Here is a 26,852-nt window from a genome sequence, read left to right on the forward strand (position 1 = left end):
GCATTCTTGTAAGGCAGGGATGGGGAACCTGCTGGGTCCCGGCTGTCAATGGACTACAATCCCCATCATCCCTCACCATTGGCTCTGCTGGTTGGGACTTGTGGAATTTTGGAGGGCCAGAGCTTCCTTCTCGCATCCTTGCTTTTAACCTAAGCAAGGCTCATCTCCAACCCAAGAAAAAATTTCTACCCTTCTCACCCCAGCAATTTTAGGGAAAGCTCCATAACATAGATGAGCTCACCAGAATATTTTGAAGAGTAGGAGATAGGGTTCAAAACTTTTCCTCAACTGATGGGGTGGGGGTTGTGTACCTACCTATTTCACCACACCACTAGCCTCCCCATTTTAAGGAACACCAGAGATGAAAAGGTGTGGAATATTGCTTTTTAAGTGGATAAAATTTGGGACTATTGGGAGAACCTTTGCTGCCAGTCAGTGCAGGTGGCCTAGGTGGATCAACGATCTGACTCAAAAATAAGGCAGCTGTAGTTTTTCTAGTTGCAACACCTGACCATTCCACAGAATAACACAAATACAGCCTGAACAGTTCTTTTTTTATTTTATTTCATAGTTCATGAGGTATTTAAAAACACTTACAAGGAAATGGTGTTCAAAGGCATTGAAACGTCTTTATTAAAAAAAAAAAAATTCCCATCTCTGTCTTGCATAACCGGAGTGTACAAGAAACCTTCACTCTCAGCAGCTGGTCTACCTTCCTTGAGTGGTGAAGGTTGTATTTTTTTTTTTAAAAAAAGTCAGTATGGCTAAAGTGAGTTATTTGTTGGCGGAACAGAAGTTATGTGTGCTTTACGCCTAACAAAGAGCATTGCAGGAGAACTTCCTTGATCCTGGTTCTCTGCCTCAAATGCTGCCTGACAAAGCCACCGCATAAATCACCCCACCACTTGGCTTGCACAGCTGCTACAGATGAACTGGCCCAGCGCTATGAAAACCCTGAACTACTAACCCCAATGCCAACTTAGTCATTGGCTGGCTCTGAAATGGAGGTGAAGGAGCTTTTGCGCTTGAGCCGGCACCGTCTGGGCAGATCTAAGAATGTTAAGAGAAGCCTGCTGGATGAGGCCAGGGGCCCATCTCACCCAGAATCCTGCCCTCTTAAGAGGCCAATCGGATGCCTGTAGGAAACCTGCCAGCAGGATTCGAGCAAAAGAGCCCTCTTCCCTCCTGTGGTCCTAGCGTTGCCTTGAAGTCGCCTTTCTGGAAACGGCATCCCTCTACAGAATGCCTTTGGGGATCCCTTTCGTCTCCATATCTGCTAAACCCCAAAGTGTGCTGGGAGGGGAGAGGGAAACATACCTGAGCTGTCTTGCTGTGCTCAACAAAGATCACGAAGGGAAAGATGGCTGTAAATTGAAATTCCCAGCATGTAAGAATCTGTCCCTGGCCTTAGAAGTCCTGGAGTACGTAAGACAGAAGATACATATTTTGCAGAGAGCTCACTAGGGACAGCCCGGCTCGCCCACCCACCCCCCTCTAAAAAAAAAAGCCCTCCTATTTGGGAAGCTTCCTCCTTGACTGTTTTTGAAAAGGCAGTTTAAGCACCGAGCTATAAAGAAAACTCTGTGGTTGTTAAATACAGGGGTTTGTAAGGAGGGCCATGCTGTTTCTGACAGCAGCCTTCCACTTTAGGAAAAAATAGAAATACATTCAAATGTTCGAATACTTTTGCTTTTCAAGCTCACCTACACTACAGCTCTCCACTTGTAACAGATTTGCAGGCACCAGGACCGGTGGAAGCCATCTCTGTGGAAGAAGATCGAGAGGAGGCGATATAGACAGGTACTTCCTGACTGGAGGGAGACTGTGCAGTCTATACAGCAGGAGGCAGGTGCTGCATTTTCTCTTCCTGCCCTCCATCGGGGGCAGAAGGAAGAGCTGGACCTCGCAAGAGGCTCAGGCCACACCAGACCGTCCAGTGGCATTCAGTTTCATGCAGCTGGGACCCAAACGCCCCAACAATGGATGAGCATGGGTGAGCCAGTCCTTGCACGTCTTCAGAGCCTCGTCAAGACTCTTCCAGGCTTCTTGTTCCTCCCCGAACAGAAAAAAAAACCAGAAATACAAATGAAACTCCCACGTACGTTGGTGAGAAGAGAGAGGAGTCTCAGCCGTTGTGGGTGCAAGCAGGGCATCTCCTAGGGTGCCCCCCACCCATGTTCCTCAGGCTCCAGGAGTGCCCGCTTGACCCATCAGTGGGGCGTCGCCATTGTGAGTTTCCTCCACGGGGGTCTGGTTCGTGTGCACTTCTATCGTGTTCTCGTCCACCAGTTCGCAGGCTTGGTTGGTGAAGGCCGAGAGCGGCAAAGTGATCCGCTGCATTTCGCGCTCGTAAACCTTCTGCTCATGCTGCTCCTTCAGATCTTTGCCCCTGGGGAGGGAGGGAGAAGGAGGGTGTCAGACGATGTGGTGGTGGTGGTGCAGGTTCCAAATTGATGCACACTCTTTTATTATTTCATAAAATTATACAGTGGTACCTCGGGTTAAGTACTTAATTCGTTCCGGAGGTCCGTACTTAACCTGAAACTGTTCTTAACCTGAAGCACCACTTTAGCTAATGGCGCCTCCTGCTGCCGCCGGAGCACGATTTCTGTTCTCATCCTGAAGCAAAGTTCTTAACCTGAAGCACTATTTCTGGGTTAGCGGAATCTGTAACCTGAAGCGTATGTAACCTGAGGTACCACTGTACACTGTTTGGTTGCAAAAAAACAAACAAACCTCAAAGCAGTTTACAAAAAGAATAAAACAAATTTATCAGTAAAAGTAAAATTTCAGTAAGGAGGGCAACTGAGATGATCAAGGGTCAGGAAACCAAGCCTTATGAGGAACAGTTGAAGGAGCTGGGTATGTTTAGCCAGGGAAAGAGGAGACTGAGAAGGGATACGGTAGCCAGCTTCAAATATTTAAAGGTCATCACATGGAAAATGAAGCAAGCTTGCTCCAGAGGGTAAGACCTGAACCAATGGGTTCAAATTATAAGAAAGGAGATTCTAACAGTAGGAATAACTTTTGGAATCTAAGCAGAGTGCCTCAGAAGGCAGTGGACTCTCCTTCGTTGGAGGTTTTTAAACAGAGGTTGGACAGCCATCTGTCAGGAATTATTTAGCTGTGATTTTTGGGTTGGACTAGATGACCCTTGCGGTTTCCCTGCCAACTCCACAATTCTACGAAAAACAGCTATTTAAAACATTTTAAAAATAATTAAAATCAGCAATAAGCTAAAAAAACACATCAAAATAAATGTCAACGTTCTAAATGCCTGGATGGGCTTTGCCCAAACAAAAAATGTTTTAGCAGGCATTGAAAAGAGTACGACAAAGGCACCTGACGGGTGTCAATAGGCAGAGAATTCCAAAGGGTGGGATCTGCTGAGAGTGTTTTACATGAGGGACAGCTGATATGGTGCAGTGTTTAAGAGTGTCGGACTAGGACCTGAGAGACCAGGGTTCAAATCTACACTGGGCCACCAAGCTCATTGGGCCAGTCACTGTGTTCCCTCAGCCTCACAGGATTAAATGAGGGGGTGGGGGAACCATGCACCCCACAGAGAGTTCCTTGGAGGAAAAAAGGGATATATAATAAATGCAAAAGAAGAAGGAAAGAAGAAGAGTTTCAAGAGGACTGGAGGAAATTCAAAGACTATTTGAATAAATACTGTAATATAAAAAAATAGAAATTACTTGGAAAAAACCAAATAGGCCTAGGATTAAATTAAGTCATAATTAAATAAATGGGATTTAGAATGTTAAGAAAAGTGAACAAGATGGACTATAATTGGAAATTGTTTGAGTTTAATAATGGTATTGGAAAGCTGTTACTTTTAATTACAAGGAAACTCAGAAGGGAGGGATTTGAGGAAGTCAACCAAGATGTTTAAAAGGCTGGATTTGTGAAGAATTAAGTTTGTTGTTATTGTTTATCTGTTTATTGTTTCCCCTTTTTTTCTTTCTCTTTTCTCCCCTCTTTCTTCTTTTTTATTTTTCTGTTTTTGTGTATCATCTTGCTTTGTGGTTTGTGTTATCACGGTGGAAAATCTAATAAAAAATTTATTAAAAAATAAAAAAAATGCAAAAGAAGAAGATAACAACATACAAATGATCAATGAAAAGGCCCTTCACTTGCCTCTTATAGACATAGCCCACGACAATGCCTGCTCCGATTGCAATGATGATCACCATCATCAGAAGGCCCAGCACGTAGCCTGTAGGTGGAAGAAAGAGAACAGATGCAACATATTTTAAGCACACCGCTGCAGTCTGCCCCCAAACCCTGCAACATAAAGCAACACAACGGATGCTTTCCCCAATTATAACTTTGCACGCTGCATCAACCGCCTTGGCACACATTTGAGAAAGTGCAGGTTTTGAACACTTAAATTTTGAGTAGTAGCGTGTGCACACACTTTTTTGGCCTTTCTGCACCCAAGGCATTCCAAAAAATGAGAGCCAGTGTGGTGTAGTGCTTAAGAGTGCTGGGAGACCTGGGTTCGAATCCATGTTCAGCCACGAAGCTCACTGGGGTGCCAGTCACTACATCTAAGCCTAACCAACCTCACAAGATTGTTGCGTGGAGAAGATGGGGGCGGACCGACTGCGTGCACCACCTTCAGCTCCTTGGCGGAAAATGTGGGGTGTAATGTAATATATAAATGGCAGGGTGGCTTGTCTAAAATTAAACAGCTAGAAAGGGCAAAATGCAGAGTGAAGCTGTATGACTATCCCTTCTGTAGGTCTGTACTGCACAAACACTTCCCCCATGAACTAGAAAACCCTTTAAAAGACTTTTTAAAGGGCTTTAAAATGATGGCTCACATTCTCAGAACCCTGCCCCAGGAAACAGCTGTCTTGTTTACAGAAAGAGCTCGCAGGATGCCAGCTCTTCACACCTTACCCACTTCCTGCTGAGTGAACCCATTTCCTCCACCCACCCAACAGATGTAGTGGAGTCTGGCCTCATAGAAACATAGAATTGTAAGGTCGGAAGGGACCCCGAGGGTCATCTAGTCCTATTCACTGCAATCGCAGCTAAAGAATTGGCCATCTAACCTCTGTTTAAAAATGTCCAGTGAACAAGTCTTTGAGGAAATCCATTCCCCTGCCTAAAGGCTCTTACAGCCTCCTTTGAAACTAACCCTGCCTTGCTTAATCTGGTGCCCCTCTAGGAGGGAGTTTTAATCCATCTGTAGGGGCACCAGACTGGGGGAAGCCTAAACTAAACCACTCCCAACTCTTTTAGTCAGTGCAATTCTGAAACGAGCCAGGCTACACACAAAGCCGCTGCAAGGACATTCCTAGGGAGTCTTTTAGTCCTTACCCAATGTGCCCAAGTCTTTCTTCTCGTTCGATCTCATCTTGACCCTCTGGCCGATCCCGACAACGGGCTGGACTGCAGCCGCCTCGCTCCGGGATGGCAAGCTGTTGGCAGGCTCGAAAACCTGATCGGTTGCTGCCGTTTTGACCGTGAGAGCCGGGGAGACGGCAGAGGTTGCATCTGGAGGGGACAGGAAAATGACTGTCAGCATAAAAATATTTCACAGTGAGAAGGGGGACGTTCAAAAGCGTGTGTGTGCCCCAAGAACCAGCCCTGCATCAGGTGACTTTAAAACCTCTTGCCCTGGTGTATTTTTCCCCAGTGCTGGAACTCAAGATTCCAGCATAGGGCTGTTTCACTCATTTATTTATTTCATAAAATTTATGCAGACGCTTGGTTGTAAGACACACAGAGAGACCTTAAAGAGCTTTACAAAAAGAACAATAGAATTATCAGTAAAAGCAACTCGTTAAAAAATTCAAAAGAGACAACCGGCAATAAACTAATAACAGATTAAAACATACATTAACATGCTATGTGTCTAAGCAGGCTTGTCTAAACAAAAACATGTTTTGCAGGCTCTTTAAAGAGTACAGTGAAGGTGCTTGTCTGGTGTCAATAGACAGGGAGTTCCAGAGTTGCCACACTAAATTGGGAGCAAAGCAGAAATGGGGGGGGGGGGAAGGTGCATGGATTGCAACAGCAGATCAGGGAGATGGAACAGCCTGGCCCACAACTGACCCTCTTCCATGTGTGCTCAAGGAATGGATGCTCTTTTTAAAGCAAGGAAAGACAGTGTCCAGCCTTGTTTGCTGCCAAGAGACAACACACCCTTCCAAATAGTTTTGATGTTGACCACCTGGTGGAAACTCTTACTCATATGGTTCTTAAATGTAAACTATATGCTGATCTCCCCCAGCAATTCCTAGAGCAACTCTGCATCCCCAAACGGAAACCAGAGTCGGAGGTCATACACTTTCTACTATTGGGGAATGACAAGGAGCTTACCAAGTTAGTGGCCAAATATCTTTATCTGGTATTCTGTTGTCAAAACACATTGCAGACAACTGATCTCCCTGGGGACCTAGAGATGTGACAATAGTCTGCTCTGCCTCTCCCCCTTTTTTGGGGGTAAATGTTTAGTGCCACAGGGGAAGCAGTAACTCTGTACTGTTATGTTACGGATGTTTGTATGTGATGCCAATAAAAGGTTTGATGATGAAATAGTTTTGAATTATTATTTTTAATAATAATATTACCACCCATCCTTCACCCCAAGGTCTCAGGGCAGGTATCAACAATTAAAATACAGTATTGAAAACAATAAAAACCAGTTCATCGGTACAAAGAGGTACCGATGGCCACCAACTTGGATGTCTTTAAAGCCCGGTAATGTAGATAAATCCCTGGCAGATATGGCTATTAAGGGTTAACAGCCCCAACGGCCATGTGGCCATGAGTTCCAGAGTCAAAGGCAATAAATACCTCCAAATATCAGTCGCAAGTGCTTGGGCCCTGCTTGCTCATGGGTTTCCCATAATGTGTGTATCTGGCTGACCACTGTAAGGACAAGGACCTGTTTGGCTTGATCCAACTAGCGCCACTCTGAGAACCTTCCCCTCCCTCGTGAGCAGCAGACATCTGCTAGCACACCGCTCTGCCTCGTATGAGAACAAAGGGTGTTTTATGCATTTGCACGTTTAATTCACTGATTAAAACCTTAATCTTAATCATTAAGACTAATAATAATAATAATTTTTATTTATACCCCGCCCTCCCCAGCCAAGGCCGAGCTCAGGGCGGCTAACAAACAATAATAAAAACAAGTTGAATGAATAACAAGATTAAAATACAACATTAAAACATTGAAACATTAAAATGCAGCCTCATCACAGGAGGAGAAAGAAAAAAAGAAAGAGGGGGAGGGAATCAATTTGACTCCAAGACTACATGTATCTCTACTCAAAAGTAAGCTCCATTCAGGTAAATGGCATTTACTCCCAGGTAAGCGCACACCGCCGGGCAGCTCACTGGCTGGCAGCCCCGCTTGCAAAGTCCTTGCTGAGCTAGGCAAGCATGCGCAAGAAAGTAACAGGGAGAGGCTCCTGCGCATTTCAGGTTGGAAACTCCCCCCCCCCCCATGGAGATACAGAACATGCCCTCCAGCAGTAGGGGGAGGGGCCTCGGGGCCACGCCCCCTCCCAGAGTCAAAAGGGGCTCCCACGTGCAGGAAGGCGTGGCTAAGCCTGTTCTCCCCGAAAGGGGGTGGCTGGGTTGTTTACCCCGCAAGGTCTCTGCGGCTGAAGGATGACATCACCCCAAGGCAGCGACCAATAGGAAACGAGCTCAAGGCCTGGAGACAACATGGACCAATAGCGAGGGGGGTAGAGGGAGGAGCCGGCGGAGCGGAATTAAAGAGATACGTCACCGCCCTCCCTTCTCTGCTTGAGGCAGGAGAAGAGGGAGCATGCGCACTAAGGATCAAGCGCCCCCATCACAGACGCTTCTATGCGTGCACGACTCAGCGAGGGTGCGCCCTTTCCCCCCCACCTCCGGGTGTGCATCTGAGCACATGCAGAGTGCGCCTGCCCCGCCTCACTCTCTCTTCTGCAGAGCCCCCGTTGCGCCCATGGAGGCTTGCTCCCGATTAAGCCAGCGTGGGGTCCGGGCTCAGAAACACAAATTAACCGAAATAACGCAACAGCAGGCATAGTGGAGTTTTCCTGCACGGGTTCTGCTGCTCCGGTCGCAGCAGACTGGTGCGAGCGTGCATTCACACGTGCAGAATCGACACGTGGGGGGAAGGGGAGCTTGCACGTGTGAACGGGGGGAACTCGCGGGAGGGAAGGGGGTCGGGGGCTCCTCGCGGGCGTCGATCGTAAGTGGGTCGGAGCCCCCCTCGGAGCTGCTCTCGTAAGGAGAACGAGCAAGACCGCCCCGCTGCAAAGGCAGGCGGGCGGGCGAAAGAGGCACGGAGCTAGGGCCGGCCACCGCCGCTCACCTTCCGTAGCCGAGCCGAAGCCCCAGAGCAGCGGCTGCAGGAGCAGGAGGAGAAGCGCCCACCGAGACTCCATGAGGAACGACGGTCTGGAGACGAGGAGGAGGAGGCGCTGTGATCCGGATCGGGTGCCTGGGTTGTTGTTGCTGCGGCCGCTGCCTTCGGCTGCTTCGGTGGAGCTTTTGCGGCGTAAACAAGCCGGGCCTTTGAAGGAGCTCAGCTCCGCCTCCCGGAGCCGCCTCCTCCGCTGGTACCGAGGCGCTTGCAGGGTCCTAAGTCGGGAAGGCAAGGAAGACGCGCGCCACGTGGAGCCTCCCGCCTCCGACGCAGTCTACCCGCCTGAGCTCTGCTGACCTGGACGCAGGAGAGGGCGAGGACGCCCCGCCAGCGAGCCAAATCAAGCAGATGAGGACACGCACCTGGCTACTCATTGGGAGCACCTGACTGGCCGCAATGTGAACAGAGGGCTTAGCCATTTGGGAGGCAAGAGGCTTCTGAATGCTATTTGCCAGGAACCACTGACGGGGAGTGGGCTGCTGCTGTCCCTGGCCACTGTGGGCACAGGCCATTGAACTTGTCACGCCCTTGGGCATGGTAAAAAAAAAGGTAAAGGACCCCTGGACGGTTAAGTCCAGTCAAAGGCAACTATGGGGTTGCAGCGCTCATCTCGCTTTCAGGCCAAGGGCGCCGGCATTTGTCCACAGACAGCTTTCCAGGTCCAATGGCCAGCATGAGCAAACTGCTTCTTGGCGCAACGGAACACTGATGGAAACCAGAGCGCACGGAAACGCCATTTACCTTCCTGCCGCAGCAGTACCTATTTATCTACTTGCACTGGCGTGCTTTCGAATTGCTAGGTTGGCAGGAGCTGGGACAGAGTAATGGGAGCTCACCCCATTGCGGGGATTCGAACCGCCGACCTTCCAATCAGCAAGCCCAAGAGGTTGCAGCTAGGCTCTTCTGGTGCCCACCCTGCCATCATCTCCTCACCTTAAGAGCACCCATTAGCACCCACTTTGATGTTTTCCTCATTGCCCAAGTGCGTTTTCCTTCCTCTCTTGCTCCACCACTACATCGATTAGTTCCCTTGTCTGCTGCCCAAGACAGACTCTGGCTCCTACACCTGCGACCCTGTGGCTAAAACAGCAAACAGTGTGATTATTACCAGGGTGTGACCACAGAACCCACCATAGGTAGAACTAACTCTGTGCTAATATTTTACATTTTTTTCCAATCCAGTGGTGAGCGGTGATAAGAGTTGCAGGTCAATAATATCTGGAGAGCTGTTGGTTTCACAACAGCAACTGCAAAACATTACCAACGCCCTATATGTTACTTCCAACATTAAGAAATATTGCAGTAACCAGCAGCAATGGGTTGTTGTTGTGTGTGTGTGTAAGCCTCCATTTGTTCTGATGCTCAAAACAAATTCCTGGCCTGAAAATTTGCTAATTTTAAGCATATGTCTTCTGCACCAGGCTACAGTCAGTCGATCACATAGAGTTCTAGTTAAAAAAAACCCCAAAGTAGATCCTGCAAGCCTGAGGACTGCCTGAGGCAGAGCATTCGTCTTCAAAATAAATATCACGTTTTATCTATATACCGCCTTTCCAAATGTAATGTTCAATGTGGTTTACAATCCCTGGCACCTTTAGGCAGGGCTGGGAAAGTGTGATGTCTAAATTACAACCAGGAGTGGGGCATCTGCCCCTCCAGATGTTGGGCCCCCATCATCCCTGTGCTGGCTGGGACCAAAAGGAGTTCCAATCCAGCAACATCTGGAGAGCCACGTGCTCCCCATTCCTGAAGCTGAAGAGAGCTGGGAGTGCAAAACATCTGGCTGGTACAGAAGATCCCATCAGCCCTGGGAACTGTAGTCCAGAAGGGCACCAGGTTAGGAAAGTTCCCACATTAGATAATATGTTATGTTGCTCTCACATAGAATCAACACAGCCGCAATGAGATTCTGGGTGTGCCCATGTCTGCCTGCAAATTGCTGCTTGCCTTTTCCAGCTGGAAATTGCCAGAAAAGCATGTCAGGGCATAGTGTGGGCCGTGAGCATATTCTGGCAGACTGGCATATTTTTGGCACAGGCCTGTGACATGGAGGGTGGAGTTCAAGCTATTTTTTGTCCTGTAAACAAACCTCAGCTACCAGAGTTCCTGGAGGTATATATCCTTCCTGCAGTTCTAGTAAGGATTTAGTTCAGAAACTCGAGAGTTGAAATCCATGTGCGCCTAAAAGGCAAATAGGAAATCACATTTAAAAGAAGATGGGCAATCACTTCCAAATGTAGTTACTGAAGAAAAAAAAAGCCAAATTCAACATTATGTGGAGACCAATAGGATCAAGGGTCTGGAAGCCAAGCCTTATGAGGACTTGTTGAGGAAGCTGGGTATGTTTAGCCTGGGAGAGAGGAGACTGAGAGGAAATCTGGTAGCCATCTTAAGACAATCTGAAGGGGCTGTCACATGGAAGATGGAGCAAACTTGATTTCTGCTGCTCCAGATGGTAGGACCTGAACCAATGGATTCGAATGACAGGAAAGGAGATTCCAACTAAGCATTAGGAATAACTTTTTGACAGCAAGAGCTGTTTGGCAGTGGAACAGACTCCCTTTCCTGGGAGGTTTTTAAACTCAGGTTGGATGGCCATCTGCAAGGGATACTTTAGCTTTGATTCCTGCATTGCAGAGGACTGGACTAGATTAACCTTGGGGGGATCCCTGCCAACTCTATAATTCTATGATTCTATGTATACCACTATCAAACTACACCAGATCTATACCTAGTTATATTCTCCGTTTGACTATCAGAACACCAGTTTTTTCCTTCTAGTGCAAGATGGAAACACTTTTCAGATACAGGTTTTGCAAAGGAATTTTAAGTCAAATGGTACTCTTCAGAGAGAAGTAAAGGTAAAGGTACCCCTGCCCGTATGGGCCAGTCGTGTCCGACTCTGGGGTTGCATGCCCATCTCGCTTAAGAGGCCGGGGGCCAGCGCTGTCCGGAGACACTTCCGGGTCACGTGGCCAGCATGACGAAGCTGCTCTGGCGAGCCTGCACCAGTGCAGCACACGGAAACGCCGTTTACCTTCCCGCTATATAAAGCGGTACCTATTTATCTACTTGCACTTAAGAGTGCTTTCGAACTGCTAGGTTGGCAGGAGCTGGGCCCGAATGATGGGAGCTCACCCCGCCGCAGGGATTCGAACCGCCCGACCATACGATCGGCAAGTCCTAGGCGCTGAGGTTTTACCCACAGCACCACCCGCGTCCCTTCATTCAGAGAGAAAGATGCAACTAAAAAAATTGGCATTCCATGAAAGCAGGTGATTTAAAAGTGGACCGATGTGACCATCTGTCAAAAGTGTCCTGAGGAAGAGTGGGTGTATTTTGATCTGTCCAGCTGGGCAAAAGTGGTTCCCCAGCCAAAGTAACTCCAGCAGGGAAACAGACACATCCAACTCCTAGGGAATTGAGTGCATCTCAGAAAAAGTTTGGACAGTTTTTGTCCAGGGGAACCACCATTACACAAGGCCAACAAAGCAGGGAGGGGCTGAAAATCACATGTTGCTTGGGCTGTGATACTTTTCCTTTCTCCCAGGTTCCAGGAACAACTTTTCATTCCTGGAACCTGGGAGAAAGCAGACAGAAGAATTGCAGTTCAAGCAACATGCAATAGGACAGCTGTCACAAATAATTGAGAAGGTGCTGGGTGTATCCACATTCCATCGGATTGACAGATAAAGCACCCTGCCCTTCATCCATGGAAAGTACCTGGAGGATTTCCTGATACTTACATAATTCAGTATCAGGGGGGCTGCCCTTCCAGTGCAGAAGGCTCACGTGGCTCTGAGCCCCAAACCTCTGTCTCCCCCATGTCACTTAAGCCCATTTGTGGGTCCATAAACAGTCCCCCCCAAAAAAAATTGCAGTAGCGCTCCTATTACAAATAGCGTTCGTAATGTGGCTGTACCATAGAGAACTCCAAAGCAATGACCTCCTAGCTGCTGTTCCACCTCTGAACAGAACAGCCAACTCAAATTAATCTTAAATTATTGCTTATTATACTCATTGAAAATTTTATTGGTGTGGTTTTTTTTGTAAACCTCTTTGAAGTTTTGTTTTGTTTAGACAACCAAGCGGTGTACACATTTTTTTGATAAACTGCAGCCTTTTGGGGGCGGTCCCTTTGTAAACTGCTTTGAGGTTTTGCAATCGAGTGGTGTATCAGTTTTACGAAATAAAAAGCAAATAAATTAAATATACAGCACTGAGAACCAAATTGGGCACTGGGGACTTTGCAAGTATTTAGTCCAAGACGCCCTTAACCACTAGAATTGCAGATATGCACATTCTCATTCCCCTTAATTCTTAAAAACGGAGGCCCATCACTCCTTTCCCTTTCCCCCCAGTTGAAATTTAGAAAGTTTTGTGATGCAGGGAGCTTTGTTGCTTTCGTGGTGGTGACAATTCTACTACTGAAACATAAAGCACCATGTGTGTTGATGATGTGAGCAGATTGGGAAGCTGCTAGCTAGATACTGCATCCACATCCAGCTGTCAGATCTTCCCTCTCATCGTCAGGGGAAGAGATGACTTCATTCTGAATAGGAGAACATCTCTGTAAAAGCCAGCGCTAAAAGTCTTCCGAGGTTGGGTCTTGTGGTTAAAGCACAAGACCTTGGATGGCGAAAGGCTGCTATTTCTGGCTCTCCAAACGTTTGTCTCCTAGAATGACCTTGGCCTGCTGCTATTTTCCTTCTCTTTTATCTCCAAGGTTTGTGTTTTTGTAACAAACGCATGATAGCCCAGCCACGGCCTCTGACTCTCTGATGACAAAGGTGGTGCAAAGGCTCGACAAGTTTTGGCCATACGTTAAGTGGCATCTGTTGTAAATAAAAATTGCCCTTTTCCCTTATGGTGTATCCAAGAGCCCTTACATAGGTTCCCTATTGGTAGGAGAGAATAACAGAGGCCAACCAGAGAATATTGAGAAGCAAAGCAGCTAGTAAGCTTGATCTTTATTGATCTGTTGCAACAGGGTGCTCCCCTCACCTGCAGGAGAGGAGGAGGGACCCAGAAAAATGGCACGCAAGGTCTTATAAAGACTTTTGAAATTGCCACCCTGTAGATCAAGACCACATCACAGAAGGGGTGTAACCTAAGGCCACCCCTCACATACCTATATCACAGACAAGGCGGTCTAAACAGAAATTTGAATGTTGTTTTTCTCCTGTTGTTGTTTATCTCCTGTTTGGCAGGTTACTTGATTGGATTGCCTGGGGAGCCTGGCCAGTCTTTTGTAGTGATAAATACTTAGTTCCTGGACCAGGTCACAGGCTCACACCCTATTCAAACACAGACATACCCTTAAGACAGGATTTGTGAAGGAAAAGACAATGGGGAGGCTTTTCCATTTTCCTTTGACCTTGCAGAGAAAACATTTGGTCAGTTTGGGACAGTTTGAAAATCAAAATGGTTCCAGGTCGGTCTTCCTGTGCTGATCTATGTATGTGCTTGGTTGGTACACTTATGAACATTTAACATATATCTAACACCTCAAAATTCCTATCACACATTATATTAAAAAAAGACTCTTATGGAACCAGAGGCCCTAAAAGGAACAGTGGAAACTGCTTTATAGAGTCAGAGAGCACTGGTGCATTTAGGTCAGTCTTGTATGTACTGACTGGCAGCAGTTCTCCAGGCAGGGTGTTTTTCGCAGCTGGAGAGCAGCAGATTAAGGCAGGCTGGTTCAGATTGTTCCGTCTCCACCAAGAGATCAAAATGTGCCATATATTTGTGGCAGGGTGAGGGCAGGAAGGGAAGAGAGCGCTACCAGCCAAGGAACTGCCACGCCTTCTGCTCCAGCTATCAATAATTTCTGGGCTTGGCTGAACATTGTTTGGCTTTGGGGAAGCAGATCTGCGGCAGATCAACACATCGCCCAATGTGATCACGCGCCTTTTGGCTGGAGCCAAGGCACTCCCTGCATCCCTTTCCCAGGTGGAGGAGGAAAGGAGAAAACAAGAACGGTCTCTGTGTGTGAGAGAAAGCCTAAAGTGGGGAGCTCCCAGCCACCCACCTCTGTGACACAGCACACAGCACACATGGTGCCCTTGAACAGACAAGACACTTGTCCCGAACTGTCTGCAAAGTCGAGGTATTCCTCACCAGAACCGGAGGTGTCTGTTGGCCCTGGCAAGGCCATCTGGATATCTGAAACCATGCAGGTTATCTGAAATCTGAAACCTGCAGGAGGGGTGTGTGTGAGAGAGCTGGCTGGCTGGCTGGCTGGCACACACATGAGGATTGTGTAAGGAGGATTCACCAGCCACATGGCACGGCCTGCAGGTCTCTTAGCTGTTGGGTGCATAATGCCTCCCTGAAAATAATTTCCTTTTCCTATCCCAAGAAGTTGTTCCAGGTTTCCACTTCTAATTTTAACCACCCCCCCAAACAAAGACATCTTCAATTCTCCAGATGCTTGCAGCAATTAAATGTTTGTTTTTCTGGCATGTAAAAAGGTTTTTAAAAAAAAAAAAAAAAAGCAGCAGGGAGTTGATCAGGCTTTAGCCACGACAACCCTGAAGGTGGTGGTGTCAGCTACCGACACCCACTCCTCTCACATACTCAAGGTGTTGCCTAGATTCCCATTTTAGCGACATGGGAATTTGTCTTTTGCTGAGTCTTGTTGCATGTAGTTCCATGTTGTCTACACAGACTGACACCATCTCTCCAGGGTTTCAGACATTCCCAGTCCTACATAAGGATGCTGGCTACTAAACCTGGGGCCTTCTGCATGCAAAGCAGATCCTCTAGCAGAGTGTTTCCCAAACTTGGGTCTCCAGCTGTTTTTTTGGACTACAATTCCCATCATCCCTGATCACTGGTCTGGCTAGCTGGGGATGATGGGAGTTGTAGTAGTCCAAAAAAAAAAATGTTGGCGACCCAAGTTTCGGAAACACTGCTAAGCCACAACTCTTTTCCATCCAAAAGGCTGAAAAGGGGTGGAGGCAAAAGAGCCCGTGATGGTTCAGCTGATGTGTGTGCATCTGGCTTAGAAGTCAGAACCTTCTGCATGCCAAGCAGGTGTTCTACCACCGAAATATTAGGTTTTGGCAATCTGTGCACCTGACACTCCCTGAAATTGAACCTCCAGGAAACCTAGTTCTTGATGTCCACAGAATAACACGTGCAGTTTTGCGAGTCCATACCAGATGTTGGCCCTCCAGATGTTTCTGGGCTATGACTCCTATTATCACTGCCCATTGGCCATGTTGGCTGAGGCTGATGGGAGTTGCAGTCTGACAATATCTGGAGGGCCCGTTTCCCCAGTCCTGGATTCTGCATTACTTCATGGCAGCTTGGATGAACCTGGAGCACTCCAGATCTTGCTTGACTACAATTCCCATGAGCCTTAGGCAGCCCAGCCATGCTGGAATAAGACAAGAGGGTTTGTGCTAGCTGGGAATGATGCAGTCAAAAACTTAAGGTGGGGGCGGGGACAGGTGAGGGGAGGCCAATGGAAAGATTTCTGGACACCTCCAGCGCATTGAGACATTTTAGGCAGCTCCCTCAAAAGTGGGGCTCCTTATTCCATTCCCGGTGGTGGAGCTCCAGAAGGGCCCCTATTTTCATGCACCCCAGGGAGGTGTGGCCTGCACAGAGGAAACTAACTTGCACAGAGGAAACTAACTTGTTCAAGCTCTGGAGGGTGTAGTTTCCTTTGGTTCTTGCTTCAAGCTTGCTGGGCCTTCATCGTTTCCAACCATGCTAGCAGAAAAAAGAATACTTTAAAAGAAAAAAGGGAGGGAAGCCAAAACTAAGAAAGCAACTCTGGCGGCAGCAAGTATGGTACATGCACAAGTACGCCCCTCTCATAATTCTTTCATAAATAAAAATTGCAGCGGGAGACTTAAAAAGCATTAGTTAGCAACCTGGGAGCAGACGTTGTCTGCCCAAGGAAGTTGCTTGTTTGTGTGGAGGTGTCATTCGGAATAAATAACAATATGAAATATGAAAAGATCTTTTTTAATAATTCCAGTAATTTAGCTTTAGTATGTATAATGGGACATGAATCCAATATCTCCATTCAGACCAGGTCTCTCCATAGTTTTTAGTTTGGTAATGAGTTGTAATTCAGCAACTTCTCTTTCAAGTGTATTTCTAAAATTCTTCTGCAATAAGACAGCTACTTTAAGATCTTGTATAGAATGCAATTAGAAGCTAATTTTGGTCACCTATCCCTTTAAGAATCCCTTGCCCTTCCCTGTGGAACCAACTGGCCATAACAGTCTTCAACAGTTATAAGGCTGAAGTATCTGACGAAGTGTGTATTACACACAAAAGCTCATACCTTGAAAACTTATATTGAGTTGATCTTTAAGGTGCCACTGGAATTATTAAAAAAGTTTTTTTCATCTTATTTATTATGACTATGACAGATCAACATGGCCTTCCACCTGAATCTGGTGTCATTCGTAGTTGACCTCTCCCACGCACGCTGTCTTAGGTGACTTATTCCGGTTTTCAACTTCAGCTTTTGATCTCAAAACGTTCTGTTTATCACAGCTGATTCCTCTGTTCGTCTTTATTGGAATCGGAGGGACCGGCCTGTGCACCATGCGCCTTGCTCTTCGCAACCCTAGATTTAGAGGCCCTAGGCTTCTGCCTACTTAGCCTATTCATAAATCTAGCACTGGAAAATTCTGACAGATGGATAGGGAGGCCATTTAAGTCTACTATGTGACCCCCCCCCCAGCCTGCGGTTCCCCACCCATGCTTACAATGTTAGTTTCCTTGGACATAATATCTTCCGGGGCTCTTTCTGCCAGTGACGCAGCTCAGAAGCATCTTTGGCAAATGAGTGAAGTAGCGGAATTTACTCTCTGGAAAGCAACTGGATGAAGGCTAAGGGCTGAAACACCTGAAAAGCACCAAACACACTCCACTGCTCACAGAAAAAAATATATCTGCCTTGCTATCACTGGATCCTGCCTCCATCCATTCTCCTCTGACTGATCATGGACTTAGGGGACTCAGTCCCTTGGGGAGTTGAGCAGCAAAAAGTCAACCCCAGTTTCTCTACAATATCTTGTACCTGGTTCTCTTGTTGAAAGAGCTCAAGACACGATCAAATAAAACACTATGTAGCAGTTCTCAGCTCATTGCACTGAAAGAAGTTTTTGTCTCAGTTCCCCATCAGATTTGATCACTGTGGAACCCAGCAGTGCTGCCAAACCAAGCCCACAGTAATAGCCTCATCTTCAGGCTGGATGTTAGTGATGGTTAAAGAGCCACTATTCCCAGAGACGGAAGCAGTGAACCGATCTGGGATCCCTTCTCCCCGACTGTAGCCATTATGATGCGCATAGCGAGGGCTCTGTCCAGGTCTCTGTTGATACCAGACAATATAGCTCAGACTGCTGGTGTGAGTGCAGGGGAGTTTTGCAGTTTGTCCAGGAGATGCAGACCGGTGGGGCTCCTGTGTGCAACTTTCAACCACTACCCCCCCAGGCTTCCAGATGTTTTGGGAGTACCACAAGCCCCATCTTGTGTGGCACCATGATGCAGAGGTTTATGGCAGCTGTAGCCTACATCTGGAGCGCACCAGGTTGGGAAAAGCTATACTATACTAATATGTGTCGGCATGTTTTCAAAACTGCTGGGTTCGACTGCCGTCTTGGAAGCACCGTTTCTGGTTGATAAGGTATCTGACTAGAACTTGGGAGAGCTGGAGTTTTATCCTGCATCCCAGCAGATCTGGGCTCGCTGATAACCCTTTGCGGATTTGTCCAGTAGCACCTTAGAGACCAACAAAGTTTGTTCGTGGTACAGTGGTACCTCGGATTAAGAACTTAATTCGTTCTGGAGGCCCGTTCTTAACCTGAAGCACCACTTTAGCTAACGGGGCCTCCCGCTGCCGCGCGATTTCTGTTCTCATCCTGAAGCAAAGTTCTTAACCCGAGGTACTGTTTCTGGGTTAGCGGAGTCTGTAACCTGAAGCATATGTAACCTGAAGTGTCTGTAACCCGAGGTATCACTGTATAAGCTTTCGTGTGCATGCACACTTCTTCAGATACTTTTATTTCGTTTTTATATTTTTCGACTGCGTCAGACCAACATGGCTACTTACCTGAATCTAGAACCTTTGTGGACTTGTTCACACACACACCTGTGTTAAGGCAGTACTGTGGCATCGTACCCACAAGACAGACACATAAACCCCTCCGTTCAAACTAGATGGCTTTAAGAGGATTAGACGTATTCGTGGAAGGGAGGGTTATAAATGGCTACTAGCTGTGATGGCTCTGGTCTGTCTCCACGGGTTGGAGGCAGAAATGCTTCTGAGTAACAGTTGTGGGAAGGAGGGGAAAGTGCTCTTATGCTTGGGTACTGTACTACATTGGCTCCCAGTACGTTTCCGAGCGCAATTCAAAGTGTTGGTGCTGACCTTTAAAGCCCTAAACGGCCTTGGTCCCATATACCTGAAGAAACATCTCCACCCCCATCGTTCAGCCTGGACACTGAGGTCCAGCTCCAAGGGCCTTCTGGCGGTTCCCTCACTGCCAGAAGTGAGGTTACAGGGAACCAGGCAGAGGGCCTTCTCAGTAGTGGCACCCGCCCTGTGGAACTACCTCCCACCAGATGTCAAAGAGAAGAACAACTACCAGACTTTTAGAAGACATCTGAAGGCAGCCCTCTTTAGGGAAGCTTTTAATGTTTAAAAGACCACTGTATTTTAATACTTCGTTGGAAGCCGCCCAGAGTGGCTGGGGAAACCCAGCCAGATGGGCGGGGTATAAATAATAAATTCTATTCTATTCTATTCTATTCTATTCTATTCTATTCTATTCTATTCTATTCTAGGGTCCTGCTTGCAGGCTTCCCATTCAGGCATCTGGTTGGCCACTGTGCGACCAGGATGCAAGACTAAATGAACCATTGGTCTGATCCATCAGCCTCCGCTTTTGTTCTTAATGCTGCTGAATACCAGTTGCTGGAAACTGCAGGAGGCGAGAGGGCTCTTGCACTCTGCTTGGGTCCTGGTTGAAGGCTTCCTATTGGGCCATCTATGTAGCCACTGTGAGAAGAGGATAATGGACTAGGTGGGTGTATGGCATGATCCAGCAAGCTCGTTTTACGTTCCATTGCCTGCATGTCTTTACAGAAATGCCTGGCATCTTGCCCTAGCAAGGATCCCCAACCTTAATGTGCAGATTCTAACAAAAACGGTAGCTATACGCTCCACCGTTTCGGTGACCTTTTATCTGCGCCAAAGCTCTATTTTTTGTGAAACAGAGAACACCTTCATATCATCCAGTTAAGAACAACAACAACAGCAGAACCTATTATTTGCATCTCAAGGAGACAAGTATATCATTAGGGCTTGGTGGTGACTGTTTTTTTGCTATACAGTACTCACCCATTAGGATTATTGGGAATGTGATGTAGCAAAACTAGAACAGTTCTATGTCCCCATTGATTTCAGTGGGGAAGTTAAGGGCCTATAAATTACCTAACCCACTGCCCCTTTGACCAGTCAGCTCCCTAGAGATTCGAACTGCTTGACTCAAGCAGGATCATGCACCTCCGCACCCCTCAATATTACATCTGCTCAACCAACTTCTGAACCCAACGCCTGACTTGGACGCAGCTTAAGTGCCTCCGAAAAGCAGTGCCGTTTTCCTTGACGGGAGGGTTTCCTTTCCTCTTGTAAAATTAACAGCAGGTTCAAAGTGAAAAGTTCCATATGCCTCACCAAAACGTTCCCCACATTAAAATAAAATAAACCAGACAAAAAGAAGGGGCATAAAGTAACCATTCTAACTTCTTTAATGCAGTCCAATCAAATTGTTTTTTCTTTTTTTTTAATCACTCTGAACTCTATAATTCATTTGCACTAAACAGGTTGGTAGTACAGAAAAATTAATCGTTTTTGCCGATCAATTTCATCTTTTGGGGTCTTTATGCATCAGCCAACCGAGTGTGTGGCTCTTGCCTTTACTTTTTTTTTTTAAACCTTCCCCCTCCCCTTTTCTTCCGTTTTGCATAACTATATTATCCCATAGACTTAAAAACAATCAACTAGCCAAGTTTATTATTAATTATGATACATCTAAAAAAAAAATTAATACTAACCCTAACATGACAGCTGCTTTAAGAGCTCTCTGTATAATTCCCTCGGAAGGGCTTCTCAGTAGCAAATCACTACAACAGGTCCTAAAATCATAAATGTAATAATCAGAATCATAATAAGAGAAAGAGAGAGAGAGAATATCGAGAGCGAGTTAGAAAAAAAAGCAGCATAAAACTGAGTTAAAATTCTCCTGAAGGAGCCCCAATGGAATGAGCGGGAGATTTGCTCCTGGGGGGGCCTCACCTGCCTGACCTCCCCCACACCCACCCACCACTTTCAGGAGAACTTTGCTGCTTGGTTGCACCCAAGGACTGATTTGAATCTGATGGGGCCAGACAGCGGGCACCCTCCCTCAACTCCCTTGCCTCTGGCACAGCATCCTCGACTTCTTCAAAAAAGAAAATAAAAGCTTTCGTAAGTTGCGTTTTCTGGTGGTTTTTTCTTCTTCTTCTTCCTTTCTTCCTAAAGAACAATGGTACCTCTACCTACTAGATACCTCACAGGTATGTGCTTTTATGAGCAGACGACGATGCTAACAATGCGAATCTCAGGAAAGGGTCATGAGGCAGAGAAGGATGAAGGACCAAAATAAAAGGATAGGAGAGACACACATCTAATTCTCTGCCAGATCAACTAGGGTTTCTTAACAGTCCCCCAACCAGCCTTTGGGGTGTTTCGTTTTCATCCGCGGGGTTCCAAGCTGGGGTCGCCCACAGACCTTCTGGGTGCTTGGCGCCGTTTTGCCCTGCTATGGGGTGCAGCCCCCAAAGGCTGCCCCTCCATTCGTTGCCATGCAGGTGATAACCACACAGCTGGCCCCCAACACACGCACACTCTCTGCCCCCCGGGGAAGATTTCGGGGAGAAGGGAAGGGAGGACCTAAAAGGAATTCAAACAGAAAAATCTCCCCACTACAAAACTGGATTTTTTTGTCAGCTCCCACACATTGCCCACAGCCATCTTAAGACACCCAAAGCAGACAGCCGCTATGTCAAGGCGGGAGCCAGCCTCATTTTCCATCCGGCCCCATTTGCTGTGGGTCGACCTCTGGATCCACCAAGGAGGAGGCAAAGGCGGACTGGACAATCTGAAACCCGAACGATTCCAGGAGAGACATGTTCTGTTGTGGGGAAAAGGGGGAGCCCAGGGCAGGGCCCAAGTCCCCTAAGGGGGCCCCCAGGGAGCGGACATGGACTTTCTGTATGTGTTTGTTAAGATAGGACTTGGATCTGAAAAAGCTGCCACATTCGGGGCAAGGGTACTTCTTATCCCCCTCCGACTCCAATTTATTCTTGGCGACCACCATGTCGCAGGAGGAGAAGGAGCCGTTGGCGTTCTGTTTCTCGGGGGTCTTGAGGTCGCTGGCGTCCGAGAGGTCTCCGTAGGAATCCGAGCTCTCAATCTGATCCAAAGGTGAGCATTTCTGGCCTTCTAGGGAGACAGAAAAAAGAAAAAAGGCACGTTCTTTAGACCCCTGCGGTGGATTTCCCATGCTAAAGGTCAAGCCGCAGCCCCTCTCCCTGTTTATCCCAAAGTATCCATCTGAACCTCTTTACAACCTGCCCATTTCCCAGTCCAGCTGTGTAGACATAAACCCACTAAAATACGGTTACCAGATTTTTTTCAATGAATCCGAGGACACTTTTCAACTTCCTACTAGATGGATTTTGTCAGGGGACTGATTTGTAAATCTGGGGTCTGTCTCTGGGAAACGGGGACGTCTGGTAACCTTACACTGAAATGACTAGCGCAGCCTTCCCCAACCTGGTGCCCTACATAGTTTTGGCCTACAATTCCCAACCAGTACAGCCATGTGACTGTGGGGTGAAGTAGTGCAAAATGTTGGGAGGGTTGCCAGGGCGGCAGAGCCCATCAAGGTCCCCTATAGCCTGCTTGTCCTCATGCATTTATGTTAGTCAAAAAGTCAGCTTTTTGAGGAAAGGGGAAAGGGGAAGCCTTGGCTGGGATGGGTTTGGGGTGCTGAACCAGGTAGGCTCACCTATTTGAGCCTTGCGCAATGGTGAAGCTCCAACCTGGCCTCATTGCAGGGGAATGGACTAGATTACTCTTTGGGTCCCTTCCAACGCAATGGGTCTAGGACTTCATGAGACTGCAAAGCTACTTGGGGAACCGGCATGAGGCTTAGCGCCTGCCATCATCCTGCCTCAATATCTGGGTTGGGGGGTGAGTCAAGTCCAGAAAGACTCTCCCTAATACCAAACAACATTGCCTGACCTTAAATGAAGAGTCATGGCGGGTGGGTGGGGTGGGGAAGGGATCCAACCAAATTTCAGTCCTCCTGGCTCCACTCAATCCAGCAAGACACATCCCAGTCTTTCCTTGTAGTTGTTAGGAATCATGATCCTCTGGATATAGAATGAGCCTGATCCTATTCCCCACCTAACACAAAAGCAGTCTTTGCCAGTCTGGTGCCCCCTCCAGCTGTTTTGGAATACAATTCCCATCAGCCCAGCAGCCGATAGAAGCTGAAGTCCAAAACAGCTGGACAGCATCAGGCTAGCGAAGGCTGAGTGAAAGCACCTTTGGGAAGACCCATCTCAGGATCTCTCAAGAAACCCAAGGGCCACGCAAAGCCTTGCAAGCGTCTTCCACTGGGGTGTCTCGTAAAGTGCAATGAAGGCATTGTTTCGCTACTCTCTCCAACGCAAAACCAAAACCAGACTGCACAAGAGAGATGGAAGTGTGCAAAAAGCTTCTTAGGAAGGAGAATCCCTGACTCGCTTAAGGGCTGTCCCTGTCTGCCTTGCAAGCAGAAGGTATCAGGTTCAAGCCCCAAGTAGGGTTGGGAGAGACTTCCTGCCTGAAATCCCACACAGCTGCTGCCAGTCAGTGTAGACAATACTGAGCTAGATGGACCAATTGTCTGACTCGGTATATGGCAGCTTCCTGTGTTGTCCCAGCAACCCCTGCCCAAAGACGCTTCCTTAAGGTCTTGGCTGTTTCCTGGGACAGTATACATGAAAGCCCAACTTCCACCCACAAACCAAGATGCAACTTGTGAGCTATCTCTTATATAAAAAAATACTAATTGAGCCCTTAACTTTTAGCTAAACTAGAACAGATTCTTTATGGAGGGGAGGAGGCAAAGCTGTCAAGAGGCATTCTGGTTCCTTCAGTGGAAAATCCCCCCAAAATATCCTCATGCACTGACCCTCATGGCATCACAATCTGCTGGGATGTTATTCTGGGCAAGGCCCATTAAAACAAGAGGGGGATTTGTTCTGCTGGAGCACATCCGGGGAAGGTCCAGGTGGACTGTGGTCCCCCTCCAGGTCAGATCTATCCAGCTACCCCTACACTACTCTTTGTGACATGCAGAAACTGCCACATACATAGACCACCCTAACTGGGCCTCCTAGCTAGGCCCCCTTTGTATATGTGCGAGAGGGGCCACATTCACACCAGACATTTTCAGCACTATGAAAACACTTACACAGGCATGGCTCCCCCCAAAGAATCCTGGGGAGTGTAGTTTGTTCAAGGCGCTGAGAGTCGTGAGAACCCCCAGGGCTGCAATTCCGAAAGTGGTTTAACAACCAATCCCCTCTTCTCGGGGAACTCTGGGAATTGTAGTTCTGTGAGGGGGAAGAGTGAGTCTCCTCAGAGCCCTTTAAAAAACTACAATTCTCAGGCTTCTTTGGGGAAAGCCATGACTGTTTAAAGTGGTAGCGTAATGCTTTAAATGTACAGTGTAAATGTAACCAGAGAAAACGGGAAAGAGAAAGAGGGATGGGGGAATGAATGAGTCCACGTCAATGCCACACTACAGCCTCTTCAGCCTCTTCCTAAGCCAGAGGAGTCTAAATGACGGCCCATTGGGTTTAAGTTTCTGGGCAGTCATTCCATCCACCAATCTTATCTTCTCCATCTTCCCTGAGTCAAGCCAAAAACTGGTGCTTGGCTCTCTAGAGCACTTCAGACTGCTGGCCGGGACTCATGCAGCTGAGCACCTGTCCACACAGAGCCGTCCCCTGCACACAGAAACTAGCTAATCGGTGGTAAGAAGCAGCCATGAGTTCCAGTTTAACCACCTCCCTGACGTGCCAGTATTCTTGCACAGGGATGATGTTTACTATGCAGAGATGGCTCCCACCTTGCTTAACACATGCTGGCCATGTTTGTGAGCCTTGCTCCACAATAAAGCCCCTTCACCAGAGGTTTTAAGCAGAGGTTGGGCGGCCATCTGTCAGGGATTCTTAAACCGTGATTCCTGCATTGCAGGCGGCTGGACCCTTCCAACCCTACAATTCTATGATTCTCAGAGGGAGACCATCTTAAGCAGGGAGGGAACGAGGCTACGTGACCATTGCACCTCCTGAACACAAAGGTCCCTGCCTAAGCCTCAAAGGGATGGAGATATATAAAGGGGCAAGTGGAGAATGCATCCAAAAACTATGTAATTTTTAAGCCTTTAGTGAAAGAGGAGAGGGGACGTTAAATTCCTCCCACCATCAAAGAGGCCTTTCTCTCAGTTATCAAAACAGAACTCTCTCTCAGTAACTCCAGAAATTTCTCCTAGGGTTGCCAGATTTCTCCAAGGGTTGCCAAACCCAAGCTGTAACTTTTTCCTAAACTGTCCTACTTCAGGCAGGTGGAGGTTTGTAACTGGACTTCAAAGCCTCACTGCATGGGTGGGATGGAGAAGTGAACAGTCGGACAGGGAAAACAGTCGAAGCTAGGGCAACTCCTCTTGACAAAGCTCCCTGCGCCATCGCACTATGAAGCCTTTCCTAATTTGCTCTCAAAATATTCTGGATTACAGCTCCCAGAAAACCCAACTGAGCTGGTTCAGGCTGATGGGAGTTCTAGTCCCAAATAATCTGGAGGCCACCAGGATGGCGGATGATCTTATGGAACTCACCGCCATGGGATCATATAGGGATGCCCAGAGGTTTAGATGGCTTCTAAAGGGGATTAGTCGGGCATGGAGGAAGAGAAAGCTATCAATGGTTACTAGGCCACAGAACCTCCAAGTTCAGAGGCAGGGTATCTTTAATCCCGCTTGCTGGGGACAACTCTTGGCATCTTGCTCCATCTTGTTTAACAGGTCTGTGATGGCATTAATGATTTAAGTGATTGCTCTGCTAGTGGGTGTCCCAAGACCACTTGGCTGTTTGCTGCTGGTGGGAGAGCCTATTATGTGCTTAGCTTTCTCCATGCAGTGATGGGTGAGTTACTGCTGTTGATCTCGGGAGAGTGTTCAGACATGCAAGCCTCTGCCTGCAGCCTGAAGTGGGGCAGCCGAGGGAAAACTCAGCTGTGCCCTTCTCCCAAACAGAACAAGGTGGATTTCCTGACTGGCATCTTACCCCCCCCCCCCAGCGCTCCCTTATCCGCCCGTTCCCCAGCACCCAACAAGGTCCTACGTCAAGAGACGGAAAGTGTAGAGCAGGGAGTCGCTTGCCTTTGATGCCATAGGTCCTGACGCTGTGGAACGCTGCTCCCCCATTCGGGATGGGCTCCGGGTGTCTGGAGACCTGGGGAAGGGGAACACCGTGGTGGGTTTTAACATGGACCTTTAAGTAGGAGGCAGAGGAGAAACCTAAACAAGATAAAAGGAGATGAGATCCTGCCGCCAGGACAGACACAGATGCCTCTCTGCCTTTCCCCCTCGCTCCGCTTAGCCGCTGCCAGATTCTCCTCCTCCTCCTCCTCCACCTCTCGGCTCCTCTGCGAGAGAACGGGCGCCCGAAGAACCAAGATCAAAGCCAGCCACCGCCGTGCGACAGGAGGAGGCCACAACATGGCAGGCAGCGGGCCTCTGGAGCTCTCGCAAATGAAGACCCAGAAATTACCAGGGTGGGGAGAGAAGGCTATTAATTATTATTATTATCACCATACTGAATTTCTTTGTCACTCCATACGAAAAGATGCCTCAAAGTGACTTAAAAAGAGAAGCAACTCGGAGACTCTATGCACAGAATAGGTGAGGTCACAGAGAAGGAGGCTGCATACACAACACACAGTTAAAAGCACATGGGTCATCCGCCCCACCAAGAATCCTGGGAACTGTAGTTTAAGGGTCTTGAGAATTGTGTCTCTATGCAGGGCAAACTATAGTTCCCAGGATTCTTGGGAGGAAAGCCATGTGCTTTAAGTAGGTGGTGCATATGCAGCAAGAACGAAGAAGCCTCCAGGATCCATGTCAAGACCCAGCCATCATGGCAGCCCGATGCTCTCCAGAATCATAGAATTGTAGAGTTGGAAGGGGCCACGAGGGTCATCTAGTCCAACCCCCTGCAAGGCAGGGATCTTTTGCCCAACGTGGGGCTCAAACCCATGAACCTGAGAGCAAAAGTTGCATGCTCTACTGACGTGAGTTATCCCAGGTGTCAGGCGATAACACCTGTCGGTTCC

The 26,852-nt window shown here is 47.7% G+C and overlaps 2 protein-coding genes across 9 annotated transcripts in view; both read right to left on the reverse strand.

Annotated features, from left to right (window-relative positions):
- Positions 1 to 533: 533 nt before the first annotated feature.
- On the reverse strand, positions 534 to 8,975 carry PIK3IP1 (phosphoinositide-3-kinase interacting protein 1). The gene is made up of 4 exons (XM_083590722.1): positions 8,330 to 8,975; positions 5,332 to 5,508; positions 4,141 to 4,219; positions 534 to 2,389 (listed from the first exon to the last, which is right to left on the reverse strand). Exons 1-4 carry the CDS (start codon positions 8,400 to 8,402, stop codon positions 2,182 to 2,184), a joined length of 537 nt encoding a protein of 178 aa, XP_083446848.1. The 5' UTR covers positions 8,403 to 8,975; the 3' UTR covers positions 534 to 2,181.
- An 11,172-nt stretch (positions 8,976 to 20,147) lies between these two features.
- PATZ1 (POZ/BTB and AT hook containing zinc finger 1) overlaps positions 20,148 to 26,852 on the reverse strand; it is a gene marked incomplete at its 5' end in the record, with an annotated part of 31,287 nt that continues 24,582 nt past the window's right edge. For 3 of the 8 annotated variants that reach the window (XM_083590070.1, XM_083590068.1, XM_083590067.1), the window contains 2 exons: positions 20,148 to 21,905; positions 25,900 to 26,037. In XM_083590070.1, the coding sequence (XP_083446196.1) occupies positions 21,484 to 21,905; positions 25,900 to 26,037 (560 nt within the window). In that variant the 3' untranslated portion in view covers positions 20,148 to 21,483. The remainder of the gene's footprint in view (positions 21,906 to 25,899; positions 26,038 to 26,852) is intronic. The other 5 variants (XM_083590073.1, XM_083590072.1, XM_083590071.1 and 2 more) reach the window with 3 other exon arrangements.

This window comes from Podarcis filfolensis, assembly GCF_964270895.1.
Source record: "Podarcis filfolensis genome assembly, chromosome: 16".
NCBI classification, from domain to species: domain Eukaryota; kingdom Metazoa; phylum Chordata; class Lepidosauria; order Squamata; family Lacertidae; genus Podarcis; species Podarcis filfolensis.

Bases quoted from the DNA above. Each gene is read 5' to 3' on its own strand.
- PIK3IP1 (XM_083590722.1), bottom strand. From the start codon at position 8,402: ATGGAGTCTCGGTGGGCGCTTCTCCTCCTGCTCCTGCAGCCGCTGCTC. The intron at 5,509-8,329 runs GTGAGCGGCGGT...TGTCCCCTCCAG, and splicing joins CTTCGGCTCGGCTACGGAAG to ATGCAACCTCTGCCGTCTCC. The intron at 2,390-4,140 runs GCAAGTGAAGGG...CTCCCTCCCCAG, and splicing joins GTGGGCTATGTCTATAAGAG to GGGCAAAGATCTGAAGGAGC.